Here is a 19,103-nt window from a genome sequence, read left to right as displayed (position 1 = left end):
ACATGTTTGTTTTTTTATCCTCCATGTGCGCACGGGTTGTAATTACTAATGCATCTCAAGCGGTATCCAGCAACGGCTCGCATTTCAACTTTGCTGCAGCCCCTTAGTAGTATTTTAATGCTCCTGATGTATTAATACATGAGTTCCAGTTTGAGCAGTTGGAATGTTGTCCTTGCGACCCGTTTCAAAGGTTTTACCTTTGATGGAACGAATTAGGACATTTACATGAAAAATGCGTCTCTACTTACAAAATTCTCCAACTACGAAATTTCTTCCAGAACCAATTAATTTTATAAGTAGAGGTACCACTGTGTTTGTCTTAACTATTTAATCCAATCTAATTGCTTTCTTAATGTGGCTGAGTCAACAAATATGCAGGTGGTGATGACCTTTATCGCTTTATGGTGTGTATGAATCATTTTTACAATCCACTTCTCTGGTACCAAAGTGTAGAGATTGTAAATAGACAATGGCCTCATTTCTTTCTCTTCCAAATAAACAAACAGAACGAGGAAGTACGTTCCTCTCCAAAACACCAGCTTCACATCCTCTTTAAAACGGAAGGTTGAACACATTTTCAATAATGACTCATGTCTTTTTTTTTTTTTTTTTTTTTTACTTCACGGCAAAGGCGTGATGGCAACAAACAGGCTACAGGCTTTTCTTCTCCAGTTCCGGTACATTCCTCTGCTCGGCGGGCACGTCTCCGTAGTGGATCGTTATCATTCTGTTGGTGGAGCTTGTGCTCATTGCTCACATATCCTCTGCTATTGTTTTATCAGAATGAAAGCAAACACAAACATTACTGTTGGGCGAGTATGTGACAATAAAACCGGCTCCAGCTGCTTTTGCGACATCATTTCCTGCGCTTGTTTCTTTCCAATGTGTGAACTCTGTGACCTGCGACTGAGCGAGCGATTATTTTTGTGTGCTCCTTTTTTGCAGTTTCTCATCCCGACTCACCTCACAAGTCTCAACTAGCTCTCAGTCTATTGCCACACACTTGATCGTCGAGTTATAATTTATTCGACATCTGCCACTATAAATGAACACAAGTGCAGCCCATCCAAACACGTGCGGCGGGAATGATCCGGCTATGTTTGGGGTATAATCCCGCTAACAGATGGACAGCAACACTGCGGAGCAAACAAGACAAAAACATGCTCGATTACAGATTTTGGTTTAACCTTTAATCTCACTCTTGAATGTTTTGATGTTATTGTCATTCTCTCTGGGAAAACAGTTTTTTTTTTTCGGAAGTGGAGGAAAACAATTCCCACGTGCGGCATTCTTGTTCTGTTTGTTTCTGCTGTTATTATGCCACCATAGCCTAGCATCACTCGAAATATTAGCCCGTAGTGAATGCTGATCGTACGTGATCCTTCGTTTTTTTGTTTAGTTGCTACCAGCATGTTGTGGGTCAAAACACGAAGAACACACTCTCCAGCGGGTTACTGCACGCATTTGCCGAGGCTGTTCCAAAATTGAGAAAAATAGCGTCACAAAACGTGATTTGAATGACCTGCTTTTGACACTCAAAATGATTTTGGTTATCAAAAGGTTTTTTGTTTAGTTGCTACCAGCATGTTGTGGGTCAAAACACGAAGAACACACTCTCCAGCGGGTTACTGCACGCATTTGCCGAGGCTGTTCCAAAATTGAGAAAAATAGCGTCACAAAACGTGATTTGAATGACCTGCTTTTGACGCTCAAAATAATTTTGCTGATCAAAAGGATTACGTACGAGCAGCATGCACTACGGGCTAATATTTCGAACGATGCAGGGCTACGGTGGCCTCTTAAACCCAAAAAAGGCACAAATGTTTGATGCGGCTCGGCAGTATTCAGACCCGTAGTTAGCCGCACCAAATCATTTTGGACCCTCAAAGAGTGGGTATTCGTCTGGTTGTTTGGTCCGCACCAGGATTTCTTGTGTGTATCCATACCGGCATATAAAGGCCGGGCCAGCGTGAGAAACTAACCCTGTTCCATTTGCAGCAGAGCAGACCAAACAGTGTAGGTGTGAATACACCCCCAAAAATAAAATGACATAAAAAAATTTTAAAAAATCCTCCATTCTTGCTCTTCCGCCTTTCTGACAGCCAACAATGAGGCGCTCTAAAGCTGCCATGCTAACTACTATCAGACAAAAACAACACATTTCCTGAGCCAGGCAAAAACTTGTTTGGACTAGTCAAAGGAAAGGTGCATTTTCTGGGTGTTGCCACAACCAGGTGGAAAACTGCATTGGACAACCGCTGATGGAAATGAACACGGTTAAGTCCTTATGTCGTTGGGCGAGAGGCGACTCATACTGGACTCCAAAGTAGGTCACTAAGCACCGGTTTAGCAATGGCCCCAAAAAAACTGACATGGTGAAAAACAGTTTAGTGCTATATCTATGAATGAATTTGGAAACAAATCGTTAATTGAGTTCCAAATCATTTTATCTTAGGTCAAGTCAAATTCACGTCACTGACAAACTACTACACGCACACAAACTGCATTCAACGTCTATTGAACAGCCTTTGTTGGCATGCGTCACCTAAAAATGGACTTGCCACATGACGCAAATAGTACAGAAAGTACAGAGGTTCGCGTTTGTTGTTTTTGTGACGTTATCACATGCCGCGAAATTTTAATAGACACCGTGCCCCAAATATTTGCTGGGTGTGTCATCTCTTTAAAACTAAAGGTAAGTTGTCTTACGCCATCGGCACGTTTGTTCACACTTTGACAAAGTCAACCATTTGTGTTCACCTAGACTCCAACGTGTTCTCGCACCACAAAGCTGAGCATGTCCCATGTTTAGGTTGTAAACGAGTTCCCAGTAGAGAATCGCGGAATTGTGAGTCCCCAGGACCATAAGAGTAGCCTGCGGGCTTGTTCTAAAAATAGCTCCCCGGTGATGTGACATTGTGATTTTCTAGGAATGTTGTAGAAGTAATCATTTGAAAATGTAAACATTGGCAGTTTTTTTTAATATGTTCATATTGATCTGATTCCTAATAATTGTGATCCCCTAACTTTTGTCCTCACATAAATGAATATCGTTCACAATGAAGAACACAATAAAAAAAACATCACTGAAAGTAATTTGAGAACACTCATGCGTTTCTTCTTTTCTCTCTGTTTGTGTGTGTGTGTGTGTGTGTGTGTGTGTGTGTGTGTGTGTGTGTGTGTGTGTGTGTGTGTGTTCCATTGTAATATAGTGATACGTTCTCTGGGCACCACAACATTGTGTGCATCCAAGGAGCTATGCTAATTATTATCTTTACCCAGTCTCTCGGTTCAAAATTTCTATGTTGGTTTTAAACTACATTTTCACTTGACGTCGATTGTACTATGCCAATAACATTGTTAATTATGATTCCAAAAATACTTTTGGGCAAATACGCCCCACCCGAACCCAGGCATAAATGCCTAGCTTCCCCATTAACTGACAACTGCCTACATTAAACTTTCACTTTGAGAGCAGTTGACAAATGTTTTCGTTAGTTCCTCGATCCTAAAACTCTTTGTTGTCTTTTGATCTGTTGAAAACTTTTGTTGTGTCAACACTTCCAGTAAGTCAAAAAGTAAATTTGGCTTTTACTTCCTCACTTCCTCATGAGTGTAAAACTTGTGTTGTGGTCGAGGGTTTACTAAAAACGTGACCAGGCCGCTTTGAGTATACAGTAATTGTCGTCAGGCAGTTGCTGGCACTGCTTTTCATTTCCAACATTTTTTGGTACCACTCCCAACTGCGCCTTCACTCACAGTTCCACTCTCCAACCCCCACTATCGTCTTACTTGCCACTTGGCAAGTGGCACTTTTGCCTTTGAGCCACACAGGAAGTCTGAGTCGGCGGCTCCTCTGATTGGCTCATGGCGCCACGTGTTGGCAGCCGTAGTAGCTCCTTATATGGTGATGAGGGCTCTCATTGACTGGAGCATCAGGTTTAGCTGTGGTGTTTCTCAGAAAGCACAACTGAACACCATGTCCTCACTAAGCCACACACACACACACACACACACACACACACACACACACACACACACACACACACACACACACACACACACACGCCTATTGTCAGTATTTACATGCTGGGTGCCACGCTGACGATGCACTGCAACCATGCACTCACAAATACTCGATGAGTGCCATTTTCAAAGTTACAAGTGAAGACAGGCACACATTTACTTCCTCATCTACAAGTTTTTGACACAATTGTCCTGGTTGGGAAACTCCACCATTTTGTCCCCAGAGTACCTTTTAACATTATATATCAACACCTTGATATGATTTGTTTCATGGGATGCATTCAAGTGCATGTTGACAACCGTCAAATAAACAACTCAGTTTCAAATGATATCACCTAAAAAGATTTTTTGGTTCGAGTGAGGACATTATTTACTCCAAATTAAATTTGGGACTTTTCATATAATCTTGTGATGTGAAAATATCCAAACATAAGCATTAAAGTTAAGAAAATGCATGTAAGAAATGGACAATAACAACACGGGTCCACATGATGTCACCTGAAAGACACCTTTTTTTACAGACCATTTGGCTTGTTTTGTACTAATGAGGATGTTATTATAAAAACAACATTTGGGTTAATAGGTTATTGCTAGTGGTAAAAAAGAGAAAATTGAATACTAAAGGGTGATTTTCTTACCCCACCGACTTCCCAAAGTTTGATTCAAATGCATGTAAAAAACATGGGACAGAAGATTCAAACCATTCCTTCTCTATTTGTTACTCCCCGGTGCACAAACAAACAGCTTTTAGAAAACTGCAGTTGTTTGTTTGCATTTAAACTTCAGCCTGTAGTCAATGCAACTGACATCAGATGCATTGTGATTACGAAATTTCAATTTCAGCATCCCGGCGCCATCATACTGGTCAGTGAAGACTCCAGTCATGTTCATCTCCCTCATTGTCAAACAACTTGAAGGAATAAATCTCTGGACCATGTGGATACCACATTTGTTGTACAGCTTAATGAACGAAGAATTGTATATCTGTTATATGTCTGTATTAATTAGTTGTGTGGTACGCTTGGTCTTGCGTTTGTCACACTTTGTTCCAGGGGCGGTTTTTTTAAATACAGTACAAGAGGTCTCATACCAACACACGTACGTCCACAACACATCTTTTTACAGACCACTTGGTTTGTTTTTGTTTGTTTTGGTCTAAACAATTGAAGGGTTGCTTTTCAAAAATTTGATGATTTTTTTTTATACGGGATGCACTGAAAGTGCTTGAAAAAACGTTGAATTAACACGTCCGAATGATCCCTTTAAGACGTTTTTACAAACCTCCAATTTGTTTGTTTTTTGGTTAACATGAGGGAGCTATTCCACAAATCGGCACTGTGATTTAATATGCCCTTCCTCGTAGTGCAAAAAAATATAAAAGCCGAACGTTTACGTTAACGGCTTGCTGCTCTTCCTCGTTTCATCAAAAACGTGCTTTGTTTGGTTTCCCCGGACAAGCAGTTAGGAGTTATGTAACACACATTTGGCGAGAAGAGTCCAAAAAGCAAGAGAGCGGTTAGGGGGGTCGAAAAGTATCAACACGTTCGTAAATCATCAGGCTGATTCTGTTAATAGTATTAAATCTTTTTAATAGGTTAATAACATCAATGTGTTTATTAAAGTGTCACAGATTTTTTTTTTGACACGAGACTGGTGGTTTTGTTTCAAAACACCAAACCGTCGCTTCCTCGGCTGAAGACTTGGTATGTTCCTCTCTCACGTCACCCATTGTTTACAAATCAACAGAGCCTGTTTGAGGTTGGCGGCGTGGCGAGAGCGAGGACGGAGGATCGCTGCGAGGAGCGGTGCCTCTTTCATTCAATCCCCGACCACAACATCAACTAACTCACTGGCCTTCACGATGCCCTGTCGAAAGGAAAACTACATCTTCCTGGAGCAGTCCGTCACCGTCGGCTCCAAAGAGGTGGACGCGCTGGTGACTAGAATCGGCGAGGCGCTGCAGCTCCACAACAATAGCGGCGGCCACCCGAAGAAGACGGCCTGCTTGCACGAAATCACCACCAACGTGGGGAGCGTGATCAACCCGGCGGGGGTCGTCGTCGTCGGCGGCGGCGGAGTAGGAGGTACAACCGCCGCGGGTGCGCCTGTTCCAAAGCGGCAAGGGTGCTGCATGCGATTGCGGAACCGCGGCAGTAGCCGGGCGAGCCCTTACCACATCCCCGGCTCGAGCGACCAGGAGTGGGACCAATTCAAACCGTGGAACAAAAAGAGGCTGCACGCCGAAGAGGACGACCCGCACCGCCTGCTCCAGGAGCTCATCCTTTCGGGCAACCTGATCAAAGAGGCCGTGAGGCGGCTGCAGTTCTCCACGGCGGACTGTGGAGACTTCCCCAAAGCAGCAGACAACGTGCAGTGCTGACGAGGCTTCAAACACTGCTCCCATCCCTCCGCGGCCCTCTCGTTGACTTTCAAGTTAAACTCGACTAGACTGGTAGCTGTGTTTTTTTCCTCCCATTTCCCCAATTTCCAATTTTCGTTTGATTCAGAACCTTGGCTCCGTTGCGTCAGCGACGGTGGTTAGCTCGCCAGTTAGCCGCCCGGCTAATGAGCCGCGTTGTTTATGTTTGAAAATCTTCTCGACTCAAGTCGAGGTGGGGTGTATTAAGGGGCTTCAAATAAGACGGGATTTATTCATTTTCAATGACACTTTTCCCCTTCCTCTCAGTTGAATGAAATTTCACATCGGGGATTTTTATGTGTGTGATTTTTGAGGGTAAAATGGACGCCATTTTCAAGACGACTCACGTAGCCCCCGCACATGTAAACAAGTTTTTTTGTTTCCTCCCATCTTATCCGTTAATCTGTTTGTCGTGTTTGGAGGCAGGAGTACAAACTGCTAGCCTTATCCACTCCAAACACATATGAACTTAATCGCGGAGGAGAGTTTTGGTGGTTTAGTGTTTGTGTGTGTGTGTGTGTGGCCATTTTGTTTACACTCGGGGAGAGGAGACAAGAAGCAAGTGTGTGTGTACCTTGCTTTACTTTTTTTCCTCTCTTTTGACTTCCCTCGGAGCAGCTACTTTCACCATCACAAACCTCATACAACAGACCATCTGTGTCATTTTTCTAAAGCATTTTTTCTACACAGCATCGTAAAACGTGGTTAGCACCATTGCCTCGCAGCTTTGCGGTACGCGGTTCAAATCCCGGCTTCCGGTTTCCTCCCACATTCCCCCAAACTTTTAAAAAGTGAATTGAAGACTCTTAAATTGTCCATTGGCTGGCAACCAGTCCAGGATGTTTCCCTGGGATAGGCTCAAGCTCATCTGTGCTCCTGATGAGGAGTAGCGGAAGCGATTTTTTTTTCTACACCAAGCAATGTGACAACAAAAAGTCTCTTTGTGGTTGGAAGCCTCTAGGTGTCCTCTGAAAGGGGATCCCGGTGGGCAAATATGCAGGACAGTGGGGGTTGGGGTGCGGGGTGAGGCATGTGAAAGCAAGGCCATTTCCCACAGGGCTTACTATTACTTGGGTCTGTTTGTTTGCTTGTAAAAGGAGGGGGTGTGTGGTCAATGGTCACATGACAACACTTTTGTGGTGCTCTTCACTTTTTGGGAATTCCGATGAGGAGTTCTGTTGTGTTTTTTTTTTTTTTTTGGTGTGTGTGTTTTTTTTTTGTATTTGTGCTCCGTGTACAGAAAAATGCACAACTGCTTCGTACCGAAGTATCATTATAATGAGCCTGAGTATTCAGGTCCGTTTTTGGGGGGGTTGTCTTAATAAACACACTCTTTGTTTTTCCAACCTTGTTGTCTTCTTGAATTCCGGGAACTCCTTGTTGTGACTGAAACCTCATTGAAAGTGTGTCCGTCAGATGCTTTGTCCACGTGTGTGAGTGTGAGCGTGAGCAACGTGGTGTTGGCAGACGCATGTTCATTATGAGCCTATAAATACCTCCCCTGCCCACTCTATGTGGAGGAGCACAGTAGGCTGTGACAAGTGAGGGGAGAAAAACATGTTTTGCAGTGTCCTCCATATTGTTTACATCAGCTTTCAATTCTGTCACTGCGTGTGAGCGTGTCGTCGTATTTCCCAGCAGAAGAGGAAGCTATCAGCCCCTGGGGAGCACAGGAACACTGCTAAGAGAGAGCTTGAAGTGAGCCATTCAGAAATCTTAAGTTCAAAGGGGCAAAAGCATGACAACACAAAATATCAAAGGACTTATTCTGAAGTCATAATTCATAATGCCACCGTGTTTTGCTCAGGGTACAGTGAGAAGTTCATAGTGAATACCCATTTCTTGCAGGGGAAACATTTCAGACCCACTCTTAAAAGGAAAAAAAGAAAAATTATTTTGTAACCATCCCCCTGACTGATACCTTTTGAACACCGACGTCTTTGTTACTGTGGAAGCTCTATGCATGGGCACCATGGCTTGTGTCGTAAGATGTGACTAAAAATGGCAGGCAGCCTAAAAGAACGTCTGAACTTTATTTTGGAGTTCATCAGAGGCACTTAAATGGTGGTGCATGTGTGCTGACTCTTATTTAACATGCATTTGAATGTCATTAGGTTATTCTGAACACAGCAACATCCCCAGTTAGAAGACACTTGTGGAACCACAATAGCTCATCCGTCCCATCTATTCCAGTAGTTTATTTTTACTTCGCTTCATGAAAACATTTATTTTTTAGTTCAACTCAATTTTATCAGTCACAATAACCGTGCAAAAAGTTTGAAAGTGATTGATTTTGGTCAATGTTCTTATTGGCAACAAACGTAATTTGAACAGGGGTGTGTTGTGTTGATTTTTTACACCCACAGATTTCTTTAAATGTCATACATACGTTTCTTGCAATATATTGATTTTTGCACAGGAAGACAAATGAATATGACAAATTCTTTGTGTCCACATAACTACTAATGTTTATTTATGGCATAAAACAATGAATAACCGTCATGAAAAATGGATCAAGATTCTGCTTTGCAACCTATTAATTTGCATTTTGGCACGGTTAGCGAGTAGCGGTAGGACGTAATAACGTACAAATACTTTGGCATTGTACTTATAAGCTTATGTTAAATTATCAATTATTTTCATTTTATATTTGAGCATTATATTCTTTTATGTTATAGTTATCGAAATTATATTCTGTTTAATAATTGTTGAAACATTTTTATGTTGCTTGCGTCTGATTGGCTAAAGAGAAGCAGGAAGTGTTTTTCGTGACTGAAAGGGGGTTGGTTGTGTTCTCGTTCATCCGTTCGGAGGTGCAGACTTTTTTTTTTTAATTTCTCCTTTTAATAAACCGCATTAAAGGATTCCATCTCTCCTTTTGTCATTCGTAAAGAAGAGCCATCCGCTGAAAAACAACGAACCCCTCAACTTACACTTACATAGATTTTTCAGGTACCTGTTGTTTTCTTTGAGTATTCATTATTGAAGGCTGTAAATTTCCCCAGTGTGGGACAAATAAAGGATATCTTATCTTATTCAGACAACTTCCTTTACTCCCTAAATTTGAAATGAGATATCCGTGACCTTCTGTGTCAAGTAACATGTAAAAACTAAGCTAATTTACTGAACTCTTGAGTTTTTTTTTAACTTTTACTTTTGTATAGGAATTGAATCAGTATATATACTTTTACCAGTGTTTTCTAAACAAGTGTCTTTCTTCTGATGTACAGCGCGTGATTACTTTTGCCACCTATTTTAAGTAGAAATGTGGTTTGAAAATCAGAAGGAAGAAAATTATGGCGGTAAATGCTGAGACTTTTGATGAGGGTCCATCGGGGGGTTGAGTGCAGTGTTTGGAGGAAGTGGAGCTTCCTGCCACGCGTGGCGTAACCAGTCGACCTGTCTGTAGTTACCCTACATGCTCACTTGGGGGCAGAATTTCACCAAAATTGCGTGTTATCAAATCGCACGGCGAAAATGCGAATGCGATTTGCCCTGAATCCGATACCAAATAATCACCTGGTGGTATCATCAAGATAGGTACCAATCCTTTTTTTTTAACCATAAAAGTGGCTCATGAATTTGGTAAATCTGAATTAATTTTCATCATTCAATAGTTTGCCCTTTTTACTTAAAAAGTGCGCACGGGACATAGTTCTACAAACGTATCGATCACAAAACATTGATATCGATCACATTTAATACCAACATCGGTGTCACATTATCAATATTTGGACCAATCTGCCTACCATTGTAGCATAAGAGTGAAAGCTTCTCCAGGACCTGATCTTAGGAGTAGGCACGCTCCGCTGCTGTGTGGCCGCTCAGCTCTCGCTCGCCGCTTCCTTCTCCTGCAGCAGCTCTCCATGGCGGCCAAAAGCCGAAAGCAGACCGGCAAGAGCGACAAAAGCGAAAAGAGTCCCCCGCTCGCTTCTGCTGGTGGCAAAACCGGCGCCAAGCGAGCCGCCGCTGGCAGGGATGCCAAAACCGCGAACGGGCTATCGGGCATTCGCCACAAGCTGGGGCTCACTCATTCCGCAGCGGCCGGTTTGGGATTCACGCTTCTCCTCGGTAAGACAGCGTCGGTCGCTTCGATTTGGACACCCAAACCTGGGCTAAATGTGCGGATGACAAACTTGTTATCTCCCCCGTACATCAACATCGGCGCTAACGTTAGCTCACCTCACCTGTCTATGTTAGCTTTCGAGCGTTAGCCACCACTCATTGGTAAATCATTTGCCATTTGAAAGTGTGTGTGTTTTATTTTGCTCATGTAATTCCCCCCTTAAAATGTATTTATGTGTGCCCACAGCTGCTCTAAGCGGATATCTCCACTGGTGAGTTGTAAAAAGGGTCTAAAAACGAGTGCCGTGTTCAATGGTGATTATTTTTTTCTATGCTCTTTTCAATACATTTAACGATTCTATTCGAACACATCGCCCTTGAAAGATGTACTGTACAGTTAAAATTGGGAAATGACATTAAATCTAGTTGTGTCACAAAGCTTCCAGGACCCGGGCCTCAACATACATATTCTCGATAAAATTTTCTCCTAATTAATTCTCCGAGAGTCTGAAACACTTGGCCAACGTTGACTGCCTTCATGCACTCCCGGAGAATTCCTGATCATTTGAATCAGGTGTTTTGCAAGAGGGACACATCTATAAAATAATAAAAAATAAAATGATGTGGAAAAACAATTGTAAATAGCACAGCCACCTGATCTATATCTATATTTATATTGCACTTAATTGAACGGTGTACATTGAAACTCTTAACATTTATTTTGTGAATGCAAACACTTTGTTTTTATTCTTTCTACCCACAATCTTGCTGCTGTAGACTGTAAATTTCCCCAGTGTGGGACAAATAAAGGATATCGTATCTTATCTTATCTTAAAGCATGTAGGACAGTGGCCCATGAGGCAAACCCCGTCGCTGTCCATTTTTAAAGCTTGTCTGTATGCAAGACACTTTAAGTAACTGAATTGTCATGAATTCAGAGCAGCATCTAAATTGCCTGACTTGGGAATGTTCTCTGACAAAAGGTGCTTGAGTCCGTCTCCTGACGTTTCTGTCATTTAATCTGACCTTCCCTGGCTAATGTCTATTATTGTTACTCTCCACTTGCAGGTATCATCTCACACAGCTCTTTGAAAATGACAGGCACTTCTCACACTTGTCCACCCTGGAGAAGGAAATGGCTTTCCGGACAGAAATGGTGATAACAAGCTTTCGAGAGAGTGTGTGTGTGTGTGTGTGTGTGTGTGTGTGTGTGTGTGTGTGTGTGTGTGTGTGTGTGCGCGTGCGCGCGCACGATGTAAATTAGTTCAAAATGGCTCAATCACACACTCTGGAGTCAGCCAAAATAATCTCGATACACATCTGTAAATGGGAGACTTGCATAAATATTTTATTACCAAATTTAGTCAGACATCACAAGATTAATACAAGTTACCTTTGGCCCATACAATGACAAGATGTGCTCAATGGTGGCCATTAGCTTCCGGACACTTATGTGTATGGCAAACTAATGTTTGGGTAACATCGGCCAACCTGTCCAATGGGACACTACTGCACATGCATTTCTGATTTCTAGTCTAAAGGCCACCATGTAGTTGGTTTCTTGCAATTCACAGCATCTTTAGGTACCTATGGAGGAGTTGAAAGTCAGCTTTAGCTTCCTCTTCCTGGTTTCATGACCATCCCTCAGTCAATGTGTGAGGCCTTTTTAATTGATTCACTGTTTGTCTTGTTCATGGATTACAGGGCTTGTACTACTCGTACTACAAGACCATCATTGAGGCGCCTTCCTTCCTGCAGGGCCTCCATATGGTCATGAACGACCGGCTGACCGAGTACCCACTGGTCATAAACACCCTCAGGAGGTTTAATCTTTACCCAGAGGTACATTTTATGGTGGGGAACTCTTAATTCCAAATTTTGATGCTGTTGTCATTTTGTAAAGGCCAGTTTTTCCTGTCAATATTTTGGAGTTGCGGATGAGCAGAACATTTTGTCCACATTTTGAACACAAGCTTGAGAGACCAAGGCGACATCTGAGATGCACAAAATTCCGCGTGAAGCCAGAGCTGTGTGTGTGTTCTCCAGGTGGTGCTTGCCAGCTGGTACCGGGTGTACACGGCTGTCATGGGCTACTTTGGCGTTCCCACCAAGATGTGCTGGTCCATCAACAGAGGAGAATTCCTGACACCCGTGGACAGTTGTGAAGGTAGTGGCGGTTGCCATGGAGACCCTGTGCCCTCTTGCTCATACATTACATCACACACAGCGAGGGCACCCACCGCGGTAGGTTGGTCGGACGAAGAGAAGTCCTGACTGAAGTCCTCCAAAATGAAAATGGCGCACAAGCACTTTGTTTAGAAATGGTTCACTTATTGATTCGTCAACATTTACAGATATGTGATGCAACAGTTAGTCCAGAGAGAGACAAACAGCCAAATCCAAAATGAGATCAAGTTAATGATTTGTGGGGAGTGTACCGGAATTCTCGGAACCTCAAAATATTAATTAGTTTAACGATTAGCCCAACAGTAAAACCATAATCCTTAAATGTGCTCTTCAAAGTGCTTCATAAGGACACAAATACGATGAACAGAAGAATATTTTTTGAACAATAAAATCATGAATTCAACGAAAACGCTTCATACTCATGCTGGCTTGTTCGTAGTATACAAAACATTATTGCAACATTGATGTAAAAAAATCTCGTATTAAAAAAAAATGCAGATGCTCTCTGTTTCATTACATTTTAAGTTATTTTGCCAAGCTACATGGTTATTTTTTTAACTTATTTTGGTGAGGAGAAATCACTGTATTCTGCCGACTCCGAAGAGCCATTTTGAAGCCTTGCATTGATCCCCAAATATGCTTTCTTCCTTGACTTATCGTCAACTCCTGTTAAGCCAATTAAATCGACTACAGGGGGGAAAATAAGATTCATTTTATTAATTTGGAAGAATGTACAGTATCAGTCCTATCCAATTGAATGATATCGTACTTCTAGCAATAACATAACTCGAATGGTTAAAAAAAATATCATCTTCCTGTGCCGTAATCTTGCTGACTTTGACTGCACCGAAAGAAATTTTATTTTAATTTATCTGGTGGTGAACACAAATGGTGTCTTTGTAGACATTTGATGTCAATCTCTCGCTGGTTTTCAAAATGCCATATTTTGTCCTTTTTCATTTTCGTCCACTTGACATTTTAGCTATTCATCGAGTATGCAGGTTCATATTGTGTGTCTGTACGCCAGGCTTGGGAGACCCAGCTTATTTCTACGTGACATGCGTGTTCTTGCTGAACGGGGCGATGATGAGCCTGTTTTTCCTGTACGGCGCTTACCTCAGGTAGTCTTTCCAGTTTGGCTGTGTGAAGACGTGTTGTTGCTTATTGATCCACCAATATAATCGACTCGAGATGCAGATGACCTCTCTTTGCAGCTGTTTTACTGCATGCGCTGTGAGTGGGCGTGTTAACGTGTGATCTACAAAGTACTAAGATTGCTGCGCTAGTGATGTCACGATACCAAAATTCTGACTTGGATACTGTACCTGAATACAGATACTAAAATGAGAATTTTAAAAATGTTCACACGACCGGAGAAGATCCGTACTCCGTTTGGCCTCCCTTTCGAGCACACCCCATTAACAAGGCAAATCAGCCAGTGTACTTTTTCTCAGGTTTGATGAATTACATTGCGTGTGCTAAATTCATCTATTCGCATCGTCTCCGAATACGTAGTTTGCGTATCAGCCAGTGTACTTTTTCTCAGGTTTGCTGAATTACATTGCGTGTGCTAAATTCATCTATTCGCATCGTCTCCTCATAGTAGTTTGCGCGTTCATTTCAAGGCTATTTTGATGCACTCCTTTGTGCTATTTTTCCAGACCCACCTTGAGTAAATGAGGCCAATTGTATTTTCTTTCTAGCGGCAGCCGACTAGGTGGTGTCGTGACCACCCTGTGTTTCTTCTTCAATCACGGCGAGGTAGGCGCACGCTGTTAAAATGTTCGCGGCGTTAAAAAAAAAAAAAAACAGCTAATTTTTCACCTTTTGTGTGCGCGTGTCAGAGCACACGCGTGATGTGGACTCCTCCTCTGAGGGAAAGCTTTGCCTACCCCTTCCTGGTCCTGCAGATGCTGCTACTCACATTCATCTTGAGGTACGCATTCTCGGTTATGTCACCCACCGAATGCAGCCGATAGAATTGTGTTGAAGTTGGAATGCATTTTGTAATGTTTGTTAGTGACACCTACAGGACTGGAGTAGAACAGCATCACTGTTTGACACTTAAACAAACAAGTCCCCACAAATTTTTTTTTTTAATCTTTGATGGAGGTTTGCGCTCGACCGGTTGTTCTTTTTATAAAAGCGTTTCTGATGTCGCTTTTATGGATCACATTCAATTGTGTACTTAATTCAGTGTCCAGTGGGTGTCTGTTCAACTTGGTTCCCCCCTCACTGTTTTCATCACCCCCCTACCATCAGGACCAGGAACCCGAGCAGGATGGCACTGGTCGCTCTGGGAATCTCCACATTGTGCTTCATGCTGCCATGGCAGTTTGCCCAGTTTGTGCTGCTCACTCAGGTAAAGCGCAAGGCCAGACACAAGGAACAAAACATACCAAATAAACACGATTGTCAGGGTTTAAATGCCCCCCCTCCCCACTCCCCCCCTTCTTTTTTTAGGTGGCCTCCCTGTTTGCGTCCTACATCCTGGGTTACCTCAGTGCGGCCAAGATGCAGTTGTTGTTGGTCACTCACATGGTATGGTGGAGCTTTACTCTCTGATCGCTGTCTTCACTTGCTATATTGCGGTTCATCGTTCATGGGTTTCTACAGTGCACATGCAAATCTGAATTTAGAGTTACGTGCTTTCAGTGTATTATCATATTTTGCCACAAAATGCAAGCGGGTACTGAGGTCTACTGGAGGAGATGCAGTGTAATTAAGAACTTGACGAAGAGGCAGAGACGTCTCCCACTTAAACACCATTATTGTATTTATCCCCAAGTGGTTGACGACACTTGACCTGTTTGGGCATCATTGCTGAAGGATCGTGCTCACGGGCAGCCTCGTCTCTTTTGTTTCCGCAAACTGCAGGTCGCACTGGTCTTCTGCTTTGTGTTTATGTTTGGCAATGCCATGCTGCTCACGTCCTTTTACGCCTCCTCGCTCGTCTCAATCTGGGTGAGTTGAGTCTGGATGATTATGTCTAAATCGATGTTCTTTTCTTGGCAGTAATTTTTTTTTTCTCAGGCTGTTATTGCATTGAGGGATGGCTTCACTCGGATCTTCAGAACTGGTTTAATCTTCTGGGTAGGGATGATTTACTTGTGCCTCTTGTAGTATACAGTGTACTCTGCTCTGGATGCAACAAAAATCTCTCTTTTTCTTTGGTCTGAACTTCCTTCTGTCTTCCTCAGGTCATGCAGGCTTCGGTTTGGATGGGGTCCACTGTCCTGCTCAAATTCCTGCTGTCCACCATCCTCGGTGCTTCAGATGATGTGAGTTAGTGTCATCAAGATGATCACCGTCCCACAAGTGCTGCTACTTACTGTGACTTTTTGGTTTTCAAAAGCTTTTGTTATTTTAAATGTTACTCACCCTTAAAACAAATTTTGTCCAGATATATACTTCAGAGCTACTGTTATCTGTAGAGTTTTTTTTTTTTTTTCACCTTATGATGTGCCGTCGCTTTAACTCTTGTTGCACGTTGACATACTTCTGTTTCCAAGGCTCATATCAGTGGTCTGATCAAGTCCAAGTTTACCAACTACAAGGACTTCCACACGCTCATGTACACGTGTGCTGCAGAGTTCAACTTCATGGAGTGGGAGGTAAGATTGAAGTCAGTGCGTGCCTTATGCGCAGGTGCCACCTCTTTCTCTCCCCACCAGACTCCTGAACGCTACCTGAAAACGCTGCTGCTGCCCGTCACCGTGTTGCTGGTGGCTTTGATCGCAAAGATGGTAAGCGGATTTTTTTTTTTTTTTTTTTTTTTTACGATGCGAACATAAAGTGCACAACCTGATCATTTTTTTTGTCTTTTCCAGATTATGCAGGATGTTATCCGCTACCTGAGGGGTGGAGGCAAGGCGCCTGAACAAAATAAAGATCATAAAAACGAAGAAGCTGTGAGGTGAGATGATGCCACTGTGCACTTACCGGACAGTTCACTTGGTACAGCTTTCCAGTTTTGCAGGAATTTGGAGACAGTAAATGGTGAAAATGACAATTAAAAAAAAACTTTCCACTAAATAACAAAAATCGATCATTTCTTCCTTTGTATTTTTGTATATTACTATTTGTATTGTATTATTTATGATTTGTATTTTCACACAAAGGACACAGTACTGTATATTCAAAACACAAACTATACTCTCAAAACACAACACAAAAAAGGACAAAAACACATCGCAGAACTCAGTGGACGTACAAGAAAACCAACTCTGTCGACGCAACTGTATTACAACTTAGACGTTGTTGACATTACACATGGCGCACACAATATTGTCATAACTTGGCATCTCTTCTCTGTTTTAGGTGTGAAGTTGTCACTAAAGGAGAGGTGAGAAATATTCCTCCTTGTTCCCTTCCATATTTTATATTATTGCGATGAGGAATGGAAAACCGGTTCTTGTTGAGAACAGATTCCGAGAGTTTCAATTCCTCAACTCAACTCAACTGTATTTATAGAGCACTTTCAAACAGCCATCGCTGCGTACAAAGTGCTGTACATGGAGCAATTTAACATATACAACAAACAGTTAAGCAAATCGGTAATAAAGACGGTAGAAAGCCATTTGAAGCCGGGTGAAAAAAGTCACCATGCGTGTTGCGTAGCATGATTTATTGGCACAGCTGGCAAGAAGCATGGCGCCGAATGCTCGCTCAAAAGTTTTAGATTTTACAAGTAAGGAGAACAACAGGGCAACAAGGATAATAACTTGCAAATTATATTAATATTTTGTCAAGGGAGGAAACATTAGCAATATGCAAAAGCAGTTTGCACACTCAGCATCCAATAATTTAATTAAGGTCACACTTTTGATCCGCTTCGGAGTCCTCAACCTGGCAGCAGTGGAAATGTTACCCACATCCTCTCCTGCCATTACTCCAAGTAACTCTGTTAGTGTCATTTTGAACCCAAAAGGAATGTCACAACGTCCATTTGATTAAAGCGTGTTATCATGATGCCAAAACAATTCTTTACGTTCAATGAAATTCTGACATTACTTTGTTCTGCTTATTTTACTTACATGTAATTATAGAAGAAAAAACACATTAGAATTTTAGGGGGAAGGAGGTGGTGGCAGGAACAGGAACGCTATTTCCATTCATTTCAATGGGGAAAATTGATTTGGGAAAAGTCATTTGAGTTGCCAGCATGGTCACGGAGCTAAGTATAAACTTGGAAGTCAAATGACCACTGTGTCAAACTACTGGAGATGATTTTATGGTGACTGTTTCCTGTGCGCTCCTGCAGATGGCGTATCACAGTCTGCAGCTGTTGGCATTCAGTGTGCTGGCCGTCCTCATCATGCGGCTGAAGCTCTTCCTCACGCCGCACATGTGCATCATGGCCTCGCTGATCTGCTCCAGACAGGTGGCTCTTGACGGCTGCGTCGCCGTGTTCTCATTCTAACGTAACTGAGCCTCTCCCTCCCCTTCTGTGTTCTCCTCAGTTAATGGGCTGGATCAAGGACAGGGCCAAACATCGGGCCGCCGTGTTCCTCGTGTTGGCCCTCATGGCGGTGAAGGGGGTGGCCAACCTGAAGGCCCAGTGGAGCATCATTGGGGAGTTTAGCAACATGCCTCAGGAGGAGCTGCTGGACTGGATACAGGACAACACTCTCCCCGGTGAGGGATATATTCACTCTACTGACACTAATACTATTGTGAAAATCTCCCTTTGTCTGTCCGTCCATCCGTCCATTTTTTTAAATCCACTTATCCTCACAAGGGTCGCTGACGTGCTAACCAGTCGACCACCGTGCAGCCTCTTTGTCTGTGTGGAGATAAATAAATAAATAAGTAAAACATTTGATCGAGAAGCCTTTAAGAATATTGACCTATGTACCGAAATGGGACCTTGCAATCTTCATGTTTTCGAGCGCACCAGAGATTGTTTTGTTGCCTCGCCAGGCTTATAGTTACACAAACATTATGATTTTCCTGATTTTTCAGTGTTCTATGACAGTGCACACTCAGACAACACAACACGCATGCGTAACTTGGTAGAGCTCACACGCATAACAGTGTGCATGTCGCATTCACTTTTTTGGTGTGTTATGTGACGCAGATGCTGTGTTTGCGGGTGCAATGCCCACAATGGCCAGCGTGAAACTGTCCACGGGTCGACCCATCGTTAACCATCCCCACTACGAAGATGCTGGTCTGAGGTCAATGGGAGAGTCACATGACCACTAGTAGTCATGCGATTGGACTCTGATGCTCAATGACTATGTTGTGTTGTGTTCCCCAGGGAGAGAACCAAGCTGGTGTACTCCATGTATAGCCGCATGTCTGCAGAGACTGTCAAGAGCAACTTGAACAAGCTGGGAGTCGACTTTTTTGTTCTGGAAGATTCTTGGTGTACCAGGAGAACCGGGTATGATACGCCACTTCA

At 42.8% G+C, this 19,103-nt stretch overlaps 2 protein-coding genes across 2 annotated transcripts in view; both read left to right on the top strand.

Annotated features, from left to right (window-relative positions):
- Window positions 1-5,757: 5,757 nt before the first annotated feature.
- Window positions 5,758-7,791, top strand: gbp (glycogen synthase kinase binding protein). The gene has a single exon (XM_019878711.1). The coding sequence runs from the start codon at window positions 5,888-5,890 to the stop codon at window positions 6,404-6,406; it is 519 nt and encodes a 172-aa protein (XP_019734270.1). The 5' UTR covers window positions 5,758-5,887; the 3' UTR covers window positions 6,407-7,791.
- Window positions 7,792-9,918: 2,127 nt separating this feature from the next.
- dpy19l1l (dpy-19-like 1, like (H. sapiens)) overlaps window positions 9,919-19,103 on the top strand; it is a 10,974-nt gene continuing 1,789 nt past the window's right edge. The window contains exons 1-21 of the mRNA XM_019878712.1: window positions 9,919-10,516; window positions 10,758-10,782; window positions 11,579-11,666; window positions 12,215-12,352; window positions 12,557-12,677; window positions 13,725-13,818; window positions 14,401-14,458; window positions 14,542-14,633; window positions 14,960-15,059; window positions 15,161-15,238; window positions 15,575-15,661; window positions 15,731-15,790; window positions 15,898-15,978; window positions 16,210-16,311; window positions 16,372-16,443; window positions 16,528-16,613; window positions 17,018-17,042; window positions 17,961-18,080; window positions 18,160-18,334; window positions 18,777-18,876; window positions 18,960-19,085. Coding sequence (XP_019734271.1) covers window positions 10,312-10,516; window positions 10,758-10,782; window positions 11,579-11,666; window positions 12,215-12,352; window positions 12,557-12,677; window positions 13,725-13,818; window positions 14,401-14,458; window positions 14,542-14,633; window positions 14,960-15,059; window positions 15,161-15,238; window positions 15,575-15,661; window positions 15,731-15,790; window positions 15,898-15,978; window positions 16,210-16,311; window positions 16,372-16,443; window positions 16,528-16,613; window positions 17,018-17,042; window positions 17,961-18,080; window positions 18,160-18,334; window positions 18,777-18,876; window positions 18,960-19,085 — 2,033 coding nt within the window. The 5' untranslated portion in view covers window positions 9,919-10,311. The remainder of the gene's footprint in view (window positions 10,517-10,757; window positions 10,783-11,578; window positions 11,667-12,214; window positions 12,353-12,556; window positions 12,678-13,724; window positions 13,819-14,400; window positions 14,459-14,541; window positions 14,634-14,959; window positions 15,060-15,160; window positions 15,239-15,574; window positions 15,662-15,730; window positions 15,791-15,897; window positions 15,979-16,209; window positions 16,312-16,371; window positions 16,444-16,527; window positions 16,614-17,017; window positions 17,043-17,960; window positions 18,081-18,159; window positions 18,335-18,776; window positions 18,877-18,959; window positions 19,086-19,103) is intronic.

Source organism: Hippocampus comes, unplaced genomic scaffold (assembly GCF_001891065.2).
Source record: "Hippocampus comes isolate QL1 unplaced genomic scaffold, H_comes_QL1_v1.1 scaffold315, whole genome shotgun sequence".
In the NCBI taxonomy this organism is placed as follows: domain Eukaryota; kingdom Metazoa; phylum Chordata; class Actinopteri; order Syngnathiformes; family Syngnathidae; genus Hippocampus; species Hippocampus comes.
This window is presented reverse-complemented; position numbering and strand designations above follow the sequence as displayed.

What these genes read in the sequence shown, in the direction of transcription:
- gbp (XM_019878711.1), top strand. Translation starts at nt 5,888, where the DNA reads ATGCCCTGTCGAAAGGAAAACTACATCTTCCTGGAGCAGTCCGTCACC.